This window comes from Austrofundulus limnaeus, unplaced genomic scaffold (assembly GCF_001266775.1).
Source record: "Austrofundulus limnaeus strain Quisiro unplaced genomic scaffold, Austrofundulus_limnaeus-1.0 Scaffold3, whole genome shotgun sequence".
Taxonomy (NCBI): domain Eukaryota; kingdom Metazoa; phylum Chordata; class Actinopteri; order Cyprinodontiformes; family Rivulidae; genus Austrofundulus; species Austrofundulus limnaeus.
The window spans coordinates 6,549,657-6,561,198 of NW_013952405.1; the positions used below are offsets into that span (position 1 = coordinate 6,549,657).

The following is an 11,542-nucleotide window of genomic DNA, read 5'->3' on the forward strand; positions in this document are numbered from 1 at the left end:
TGTTTTCAGAATGTGTAAGATTATTTGTCTTGTTAGTCTGAAAACAAGATTATTATTCTTACAAAATCAGTTCTTGTTTAGTAAATCAGTCTCAAAACAAGATCAAAAAGTCCTTTTGGCTGGATATAAGATTTTAAAACTTGGTAAGATGGACAGTTTTTGCAGTGTACTGGTGTTCTAAAAAAGTTTGTATCCCTGAAAAAAGTTTCCCCACCAGAGGGGGCGCTCGCGAGAAGGAAGTAATTTGCTTTTGCCCCAGAAGATGGCCCAAATCTCATGTGAGGTCTCTGACTTTTGTGTTGGCGCATCCTGATGGACTATGTGTAAAATGCCAGAATTCAAATGATTCTGCTACAGCTGATATATTTGTTGTCAAAATACMTTTTAGTACATATGTTGTTAAAATAAAATGAACAGTCCAATGATCATTTTACAGATATGTAAAAAGACTGCAAAGGCTGAAGATCTTGAAGTCTGTATGAAATTGGAGGTTGTTTGAGGATTAAATTTTTTATGCTTTTTAAGCTCAAAAGAGGGTGTGTGGTGTGGTCATATTAAACATGAGATTGTATTATACATGAATAAATACAGTATGTGTGATTTTATTTTACTTCAAATTTGCCAGCAGAACATAAAAATATTTTGTAACTACATAAGACATCCTGACATCATCACGCAGCTGGTTGTGGAACAGATGCAAGAGCAGAAAGCAGAAAAACAAAGAGGAAACTACAAAACTGAAGGGAAAGAGATTCAACTGGCCCCGTCTTCATTGAATGCAAAGATTTGGGCTTATTTTGCTTTTACTGAACGAGTCTTGAGTTTGACATGAGCTTCGCTGTGTGCAATATTTGCAAAATGAAGATGAAGCATTTTGGGAACACGACAAATGGGCTCATATCAGTTTTGAATGAAAAATCAAATTTGAATCAGATCATGGCTCCAAAAATCAGAATTGAATCGAATCGTGAGATAGTAAAAGATTATCACCCCTACTATTTTAAAGGGGCAGATATTGTAAGATTTTTATTCTTCTCTCTGCTTCCTTTCATTTCATTGTATTTGTAGTTTTTTTTATTGTACCGGTACATAAAATTTTGTTTTTTAATGAAATGAATAAAGTTAAACAACTTTGATATCTACAGACAAACACGAGCTAAAACATTATAATTTTCAGCTTTGACAGTAACTGATAACTAGAAACAAAATCAACCAAACATTAGAATAATTTTATTTCTGACTTTATGCTAATCATCTCCGCTCTTATTCTTTTAGCTCTACAGAAACATTGACGGGGGTGCACATATCTTTGCATGCAAAGAGACTAATGTTTGTATATAAGTACACGAGATTCTTGTTTTTGGACTCGGCAGAAAAACCAAATTTATTGAGGTGTAGAATCTATCTCACACAACTGAAGCAGGCTGCACTTCACTGGTCGTTCAACCCCAAATGGCAGAAATCTGACAAATGTTTACTGGAGCGTTTCCTCATTTTCTCTGTGTGAAACTTCTTCCGAGCTTTGGATGAAATACGTCCTTGAAAAGCACAATTTGACAAACCACATTTATTTTAAGCTGCAGAAGAAGAAAACTGATGTAAAGGAATGAATCCACGAGTTCTGAACTTTAATTTTAACATTTAGACTGATTCATAATTTAAAAGAAAATGAACACTGGACAATCTTTCCTAACAATAATTGTTATACTGATAATGACTGATTCTCCAATCCATGACTTGGCTTCTGCTCATTCTAATCTCCCAGGTAGGTGAGAAGCCAGTAGCTGCAGCAGGACCATATGGCCGCTGCCCTTCCTTTGTCTGTATTGGCTGACCTCTGCGACTAACTCATGCTGACAACTTTCTGCTCACAGATAAGGTGTTATCAGCCAGCAAACCTGCCTTACATCTCCTTATGAATGCTTATCACACTATTACACTTTTCCGCTTGTTTTGCTTTTTGTTTTTCACAATGAATCACCTGTAAACTGAAATACTTTCACTTTGATTCTTTCATACATGTGAGTGCAGCTCAGGCTCTGTGACAGCCTGCACATTCTGATTCGTTTCTGTTTGCATTGATTCACAGTCTGAGCTCACACACTGCTCTGCTTTTAGACTTAAAGGGATCACATATATGTGCAGTGTAATGCTGCTATTTTTTAATACACTGTATTGATCCCCTGGCGGGGAAATTAATATATTTTCCATGGTGTAGTGTCGGAACGGTTGGTGTAGGTACGGGTCGGTACGGTTGGTTTTCCACTGATGTTCCAGTCCGGTTCCAATGGGTGTGTTTTGGGCGGTTGGTGGAGGTGGTTTTTAGGTATTTTGAAAAAAATTAATGGGCAAAATGAGAGACGGAAACACAATTGATGAAAATCTTTTGAAATTTTAAACATTTGCAAATATTTAGCCAATCAGTGACAAACAGTGTTCTGACATAGCATTTTGGTGTCAGCTGGGGCCGGTTGGAACCACAATGAAGTTACTCAAAAAAAGTGCCAGTTCCATGGATCTGGCCTAATGGAAATGGCTTGGAACTGTACCGACACTACACTAAGTGGCACTAGTGGGAAAGGGGCATAAGTTTCTGCATTTAACCCATCGCACATGTGAACACACGTGTGGAACAGTGGGCTGCCAATTACAGGGCCTGGGGAGCAGCTGGGGGGTTGAGTGCCTTGCTCAGGGGCCCAAGTTGGGGCTGGTTGGTCCGGGGAGTCGAGCCGGCGACCTTCTGATCACAGACTCGGCTTCTCTACCCTCTGCACCACCACTCGACCCAAACTTTGCACTGTATGTTTCTGTAAAAACAGCAAAGTCAGCTAGACTGCAGGCAGACCATGATCCTGCAGGGTCAGAACCATCTCCATCTTCTTCTGCTTATCCGTAGTCGGGTCGCAGAGGTAACAGGTCCAGGAGAGAAACCCAGACATCCCTSTCCTCAGCGACACTTTCCAGCTCATCCTGGGGGACCCCAAGGCGTTCCCAGGCCAGAGAGGATACATAATCCCTCCAGCAAGTCCTGGGTCTTCCCCGGGGCCTCATCCCATTGGGATGTGCCTGAAACACCTCTAAAGGGAGGTGTCCAGGAAGCATCCTAATCAGATGCCCGAACCACCTCAACTGACTTCTTTCGATGTGGAGGAGCAGCGGCTCTACTCCAAGCTCCCCCCAGATAATGGAGCCCCTCACCCTAACCCTAAGGCTGAGCCCGGCCACCCTACGAAGGAAGCTAATTTTGGCCACCTGTATCCAGGATCTCGTTCTTTCGGTCATGATCCACGCCTCATGACTATAGGTGAGGGTTGGAATGAAGACAGACCAGTAAATTGAGAGCTTTGCCTTTCGACTCAGCTCTTTCTTCACCACGACTGACCGAAACAACGCCCTCATTACTGAGGATAATGCCCCAATCCGTCACTCCATCTCCCACTCCACCCAACCATCACTCGTGAACAAGACACCCAGATACTTAAACCCCTCCACTTGAGGCAGAGACCCCCCCCTCCCCGACCCGGAGGGGCATTCCACCAGAATGAAGTCAGAACCAGAATCCTTTATTTCATGACAAAAGATGCAAGCTGATGGAAATCACTCAATACATTTCCCCATTTGTCTTTGGTAGGCAAACCTTCATATTCTTTGAAAGAATCGCCCAACACCTTAGTTTTAAACTGAAATTGTGTTATACTGAGAAATGATAGTCGTTTTTGTCAAGTCTTATAACCTCTTGTGATGTTCTGAAATGTCACACACAAACTTTGAATGACTCAAATACAATCTCATCAAATTCTGACTCGTTACCTGTTACTGTTGTAGCTAATACAGTACAGTGGTTTTTGCTGACACTGATTAGCTTTGGCCATTTTAATATGCACTGACACCAAACTTTAATCAGTTATAGAAGTCCATCAAATCATCGCTTCCTGAAAGTTTCATTGAAAATGGTGTGTTGGTTCATGAGATTAACAAAAGCTTCAACAGCTAATGCTAAAGTTTTAAGCTAAAGAAAAACAAAGCCTTTATTAGGTGTTTAGGTGAATATATGTAATAAAACTGACAKAATTGGAGCAAATTTTGTGGCTTTTTGAATCAGTTGGCTGTAGCGGCYATCTTGAATCGATTTGATTCCAAATGACCCAATGGTTACTTCTTGAAAGTTTCTTTAATATTAGTCCAGTGGATCATGAGATATTTTACAGACAAACTGAGTTGATTGCAAATCATGTTTGTTTTCAAGCAACGCTCTACATAAGCTGTTAGCGCTCAGAACATGTGTGAGGGATCAGGCTCAGCTACTACCACACTAACTTCTTGGTTCATTTCTCCAACACTGACTTCGTTATTGTCTTTTAAATTATTTTTATTTATATTTTTTGGGAGGGGGGGTTGACCCTAGGGGTCATCTTGAATCTTAATGACACGAAAGACATCCAATGATTTTTGAGTCAAAAATTACATTATAATTTGTTCAAGTGGTTCAGAAGATATGTTGATAGACACACACAGACACATTTGCAAAAACATGGCTGTTCGCCTAAAGTCTTTTGGCGGTGGGCGATAATGAACAGAATATATGTTTGTCTCCATTTCAAGCTTATCTGCTGTGTTGTGATATGGGCTAGGCTGTGCAATAATGAACATATAAGTGAACTTTGTGCCTCACGCTCGAGCTGACTCTCAGCAGCTTTATCTTTTTTCTTCTTTCATATGAGGTAATTTCCTGCCTTGCCCAAAGGAAAACCTGATCAAGGTTCCTTCTTCAGGCTTGCAGATGCGTGGGAGGAAGGTGCAGYGTGGTTCAGATTCCTCCTACATCTCACTGCTGTGGGACCGTCCCGCAGGCGGATTGATTCTTATCCAAACGGACGAAGCAAACGCAATTAACGGAGTAGGTCGAGCAGGTTCTAATTCCTTGGAAGAAAAACAACCGTGAGAGAAAAAAAAATTGGGGGAATGCATGATTGCACCTGATAAAATCCCACTGACTGGAGGAGAGAGGAAGAGGGATTTGGAGGCGCGCGACCGCCTGCGCGCAAGCTGCAGACCATGCGCATGTATCCCCTCCTCCCTTTGCCTTCACCAAAATAAAAAAAAAGCTGCTTTGTCAAACTGAAGCATGTCGGCTGACGAGCACTCGGAGCTCTCTTGAAGAAATCGAAGCGCGTGGGAAACATGCTGCRCGCACGGGAAGCAGGTGGAGTGGAAGAGAGGAGAGCCGGAGCGACGCGCAACAACAATCCGTTGGACGAAAGCACCTGCTTCAGACTGAAAAAAACACCTCAGTCCTAGCTGCTGATTCTTCTCCACAAATCTGGATTTGTCTCGGGTTAGATTTGGGAAACGGGACAATGGAGGCGTCATGAACGCACGGCCAGTTTGGAGATCACCTTAAGGGCMAAAAGGACAACTCTGATAATTTTCTTAAAAATAAGGAGGTCTGGTGGTTCTCTGCCAGGATGAGCGGGGTTCTTCTGTTAGGACAGTCCCTCTACATCGGGATGGAGGTGCTGATCGCAGTGGCCTCTGTGATCGGGAACGTGATGGTGGTCTGGGCGGTGAGGATTAATAAATCCCTGCGAGACACCACGTTTTGTTTCGTCGTCTCCCTGGCTCTGGCGGATATTGCGGTGGGAGCGCTCGTCATCCCGCTGGCCATCACCATCAGCATCGGACTCCAGACGCACTTTTACAGCTGCCTGCTCGTGGCGTGCACGGTGCTGGTGCTGACGCAAAGTTCAATCCTGGCCCTGCTGGCCATCGCGATTGACCGCTACCTCAGGATCAAGATCCCGACCAGGTAATGTGGGTCAGGAGGGAGGTGGGGGGGCGCTGAGGGCTGGTGCAAAGGTGGATGAGATGACATTATAGTGATGGCAGAGTTGTGTTCCCAGAAAAGCCTCAGAGGTCAGTTTTCTTTCCTGAGCATTGATTTACACGTGCACGGGCTCCTGTTTCACTTCACAGCATATATTTGTGCCAACAGGACCATCCTGATTGTCCTGGTCTCAGCATCTTTTTAAAACAACAAGCACTGATGCAGACAGGCCTGTGGTTACGGCAYATACAAAATGTTTTTACTGAAACAAAAAGCAGAGCAGTCATGATGAGGAGGAGGAGCTGATCAGATAAGCCAATGTCATAAAATAGATTATCTGTGAGGGGAAAGAGCTTTTATCCAAACCTTATGACAGCACTCGGCTCAAAGTTTCAGCTCTTGGCATGTCTTTTTTTTTTTTTTGTGTACAGACATCCAAAGTTCAGTCATTATTATTTTCTAAGGAATAACTCTGATTTCACTYACAGTTTATACAGCAAAAAATCTAAATAAAACCCTATCATAATTAAAATTAACTCTTTTTTAGGTTAGCTTTTCTGATCAGCTGTGCTGGCTCTGTGATGCAGCTTTCTATGCTCCTCAGTCAATATTAATCCAACACATGGCAAATGTGACAGTTCAGCTAAATTGCAGGGTCCAGTTTGGCTTCGGGCTACCTTTCCGCAAAGGTCAKGTGGTTGTAATACCAACATTTCCTCTGTTCTGACATCAGACACGGTAAATATCATGCACTGCTAATCCAGAAATGATCTGATTACYGCTCTGCATGCTTTCTAACATGAGATGGGTCTGATGACTGTTTTCATCTCTGTTACCTTTAGGCAAGTTTCAGGCTGAGTCTCTGGTTCATTTCTTAAAGACAAGTTGACAAGAAGAACATTTTTGAGCTCCAGCTCCTGTTTTTTATCTATTAGATAAAGTAAAGGAGGAAAACCTGTTTCTCAACATGTAAACTTTGCATTTTGCTAAATATCACATGCTTGTCTCTGCTGGTATGTTAAATTGAATGATACCCATTTRAATTTAGCTTTCAACATGTATGAAAAGTGATGGCTCCTACAACAAAAGCTGCACATCTTTGCTAGAAATCTCAAAAATCTCTTGGACAGTTTTCACAACAAAACAACTTAAATATACTGAAGAACAAACACGAATGATAAACAACTCCCTGCTGTCTTTTAACCTGCTTCAAATACGTGTTATTTGTCAGAATAAATTTTTCTTTTTTTAATGTTTGTTTTTTTTTCTGCCAAACAGAGGCAAAATAGACTGAGATTCAAAAATACTTGAAAGGCAGCTTTTAAAATGATATTTGTTGCCACATTAATCTGTCATATTTGTGTTTGTTTTGTAATAGTTTCTTAGTAGTTGTGTTTTTTCTCATTTTGAGATTATTTTTACTCAGTTTTGCTTTCTGCTACATAGTTCCTACAATAACTGACCAAAGATTCCTCAGTTAGCCTTGCCCTCAGTTCATCATTCACACCTGTTCTTCATCACTCTATAAGCTTCAACCATGCAGCAAACATGAAATTAAACATGGAATATGAGACATCTTGAATATGAGGACCACACCTATCTGAGCATCACCTCAGATCAAACCTGTGCACAATTGGGCACGAATCAAAACCAACTTGGTCAAATGGAGGCTAAAAAGGAATACAGCCTCCAAATCCAAAACATGGATCTGTCTAACTACTTATGCTCTGATTTCTTATTCATTGGTTCATCTTAGTTTTGAGTTGTTGTTATGGTGTTTTCTGGTATTTTTTGGTTACAGTTTCAATTGTCAGCACTTTGTGTCTCATCCCCACTCCCATAAAAAACAGCTTACATAATTTTAGTTTGATTAGTCAAGTATTGTTGTGTTTCATCCAAGCATGTCAACTTTGCTAAAAGCTTATAATTAGAAAAGGAAATGGGGAAAATCCCCCCCAAAGTGCCTTTAAACGTTATTATTTATCGCCTGCTGCTAAAAGGCAAAAAKTGGGCCAGTAATGCTTGTCTGAGTGTGGTTTTATTATTTTCAGTTCAACATGTGACCCTTTGATTGCTACAATACAACTCAGTCAACTTGTTTTCCACACTGCTCCAGAAAAACAAACATAACTTTCAATAAATGTGAAGTAAAAAAAGAAAATTCTCCTAGAAAATATTCATCTTTCAGTAAATGTTTATATTATTTGCTTGTTCCTGCAGATACAAGCGAGTGGTGACCCCTCGGCGAGCTGGCCTGGCGGTGGTGATCTGCTGGATGGTGGCTTTTATTGTGGGACTCCTGCCGATGTTGGGCTGGAACAACCTGAATCGCTTCCAGCAGAACGGCTCCGTCAGCACAAACCTCAGCATCACCTGCGAATTTGAAAACGTCATCAGCATGGACTACATGGTCTACTTTAACTTCTTCGGCTGGGTGCTTCCCCCGCTGCTGCTCATGCTGGTCATCTATGCAGAGATCTTCTTCATGATCCACAAGCAGCTGAACAATAAGAAAATCACCTCCAGCTACTCGGACCCCAAAAAGTACTATGACAAGGAGCTGAATCTTGCCAAATCTCTGGCTCTGGTGCTTTTCCTCTTCGCCRTCAGCTGGCTCCCTCTTCACATCATCAACTGCATCACACTCTTCTGCTCGCAGTGCCAGACGCCGAGTGTTCTCCTCTACGTCGCCATCCTGCTCTCGCACGGCAACTCCGCCGTCAACCCCATCGTCTACACTTTCCGCATCAAGAAGTTCCGCACGGCCTTCCGGAAAATATGGCAGCAGTACTTCCGCTGCAAGGAACTGTCGGCTCTGGACTTCCAGCAAAGTGACCGGAAAGACACGCCCAATCCGGTGCCGCTGCCTCCCGCTCCGATGAAGGACTTTAAATCGTACCCACCACTTCAGCCGGGGCAGCCTTCACCTGAGCTACAAAACGACCTGAAGATCAAAACACCTTAGGAACCTCACAAACATGCTTGGTGGAGCAGAGCACGGCCTGAGCGAAGGCAGAGGGGCTGATGGTTGGAGATGCAAAAGGTCACAGCACGAGCAGCGGCTCCCTCCTCTTGAGAAGGTAGTGTTATGAAGATCATAAATTTCTGGGCAAAAAAGCTGCAAAGCCGTTGCGAGGGAGGCAACACAGCTCAGTGGAAGATAATTCATCTCCTCTCAGGAGTACATAAAAAAGCAGGTACTGATAAACCTGCGATACTGGAGGTCCTATTGACTCTGTTTATCTTAGTAACAGACTGAACACATTAAGCTTTAACTGTTTATGGTAAAACAGCTGGAGTGAACTTCAGAGAAATGTGAAATCTGATTTGTCAATATCAGACGCTCAAACGTTGCAACACGCTTGAGCATTTATACAACCAACAGAGCAGGGTAGCCACACTACTGTAATAATGTGTAATGTGTTTAAACTGACTCTGGCTCCAAAATATTGAATGTAAGCTAAAGTAAATCTGAGCAGCACAGCTGTGAATGCTCATTTTATCTTCAGGGTCTTTATTGCACAACAGCGTGCAGAGAAGGCAGCCGTACGAGGGAGGGTAGTACAGTGAGGGGGTGCAGCACAAATGTTTTGTAGCCTCTTTAAATGTCTGCACCGAAGCTCAGGCCCCTCAGTGATCCAGCAGCACTTTCCCACTGCAGGAGAGACAGACAGGCACATGGTTGCTGTGGGAGGTTTTAAATTTTTAAAAGCTACACGCAGGACGCTTGTAGCAGCTAATCGTGGGGCAGAGACACAAGATGCTCTTAAAGCTCATCTCTGGGCGGCTGACATGCCAGTTTGTGGTGAAAATGATGGTTTCCTTTCCTCGTTACCATAAAGTCGTATTTCCTGCCAAAGACTAAAGCTTCCACGGCCTTTTTTWAATCACCATCTAAACAATATTGACAGAAGTTTCCAGCAGAAACGTCCACCTGAAGATTGTATTTACTGTCCTGTTCGCTCATTATTCATGCATATTTCCAAATGATCTGTAGATCAGTAATTAAATAATGACACTTAACTTAAACACGATGTATGAGAATGTAAAGCTACAGTTTTGTTCTTTGTAAAGATTTTATCTTTGGCCTAGAAAAATCAATGACAATCTGTCTCTTAAGATTCACACTTTTTCCCCGTCTTTTAATGCCTCACTTGCTGGTAGAGATGATGACAATTTTAATGCTTAAAAGGCTTTAAAAAAAAAGGAAAATCGTAATGCAGTTATTCTTGGCGTAAATGTTAAAACACAACCCAGGCCTGTCCCTTGTGGTTGTAAGCTGAAGCAAACYTGCAACAGGAAATGTGATTCGAAGCAAAGGTCACTCAGACCAGACTGTTTTCTCTTATTCAGAGAGGAAATTCTGTTAAATAATGTTCCAGACGAGTGCCGTCGTTGTTCACATCAGTAGGGAAAAAAAAAGTTTAAAAGGTTCGTCTGATTTCTGCAGTACAGGAAACACTCAGATGGTCTTCATGGTTTTTATACATTTTTTACAAAAAGATTAACCAAAACGTTATGCTTAAAGTGAAGTAAAGAAGCTAAAACTGTCTTGCAAAGTTTAATGAAAGGCACAATTCTTACTAAAAATTTAAGAAATGATGCCGATTAAAGTCTGTATGAATCTCTAAAAGGGGGATCTGTGTGATCCAGCAGCATTTGGTTAAGGTGTGAACAGCCTCAGCCCACACTGAAAATTGTTTTACTTTGTTCCTCTTTGGAGGTGGTCTGTACCCTATTTATTGAGAAGGGGTTATATGCGGAATCAAAGTGGGCGTGTCACAAGAGTGGGCGTGTCTAAACCATAAACACTGTGGGCTATGAGGCCTACATGACAGTATCCTTAGATCCTGCTTGATGTCTTTACAGCCTGACCCTGACCCCAACATTAAGGTTAACCAGGAGAAATGTGACCCAAGTAGGGTTCTCCAGAAAAAGTCGTGCCGTACAGTAACACCCCCTTTGCTCTTGTCCAATGAGGTGGTGCCGTACGGTATCGCCCCTTTTTTGCTTACCCACTCACGTGTCTCCCTTTAACAAAGTCCGTCAAATCACGTGTGTCACTTTAGAATCGCTTTTCCTTGTGACACGGCCACTCGTCTGCACTCGTCTGCAGAGACCCCTACTTGCATTTATCCACTTGAGTCCGAACTCTGAGCCTCGATGTAGAACCTCCTGATGTGTCCTAAAAAAAGTGCACCCAGTTCCTGGTTGATTAAAGATAATTAAACATGCATTTTTGAGAATATTTGTCTTTTTTATTTTTAATTTATTTATTTTTTGTTCCAGTTTTGGTTTATTTTGTTTCCTGAACATCTTACTAAACTATTTATCAGTTTTCGTTGTTGGGATTTTATTCTTCAGAGTGGATTACCAGATCGCTGCATTTTGAGTTTCTCAAAATGTTGCATTATAATCACCTGAACAAAAACCGCTCTGACTTTGCAGTCATGAGGATGTAGAACACTGATGGTTGCAGTGGACCATTTTAATGTGGTGAAGTTTTACGATTTAATATCTTCAGTCTATTTTGAAATGCTCTAATTAGCATCTGTTTACAGTTTTCTAAAAAAAAGTGCTGAGAATTTTTCTGTTTTGTGTTTATATTTGATTTCTGCTGTTCCCGTCTAAAAGCACCAGTGCAAGTTTCAAAGTTTTATCACAAATCCAGTCTTTCTATTTGGTTCAAACGTGATTCTGTAACTGAGATTAAAAACA

The 11,542-nt window shown here is 41.8% G+C and overlaps 1 protein-coding gene across 1 annotated transcript in view; it reads left to right on the plus strand.

Annotated features, from left to right (window-relative positions):
- Positions 1 to 10,656, plus strand: part of adora1b (adenosine A1 receptor b) — a 30,267-nt gene extending 19,611 nt beyond the window's left edge. The window contains exons 2-3 of the mRNA XM_014019852.1: positions 4,722 to 5,806; positions 8,045 to 10,656. Coding sequence (XP_013875306.1) covers positions 5,466 to 5,806; positions 8,045 to 8,789 — 1,086 coding nt within the window. The 5' untranslated portion in view covers positions 4,722 to 5,465 and the 3' untranslated portion in view covers positions 8,790 to 10,656. The remainder of the gene's footprint in view (positions 1 to 4,721; positions 5,807 to 8,044) is intronic.
- Positions 10,657 to 11,542: the final 886 nt, after the last annotated feature.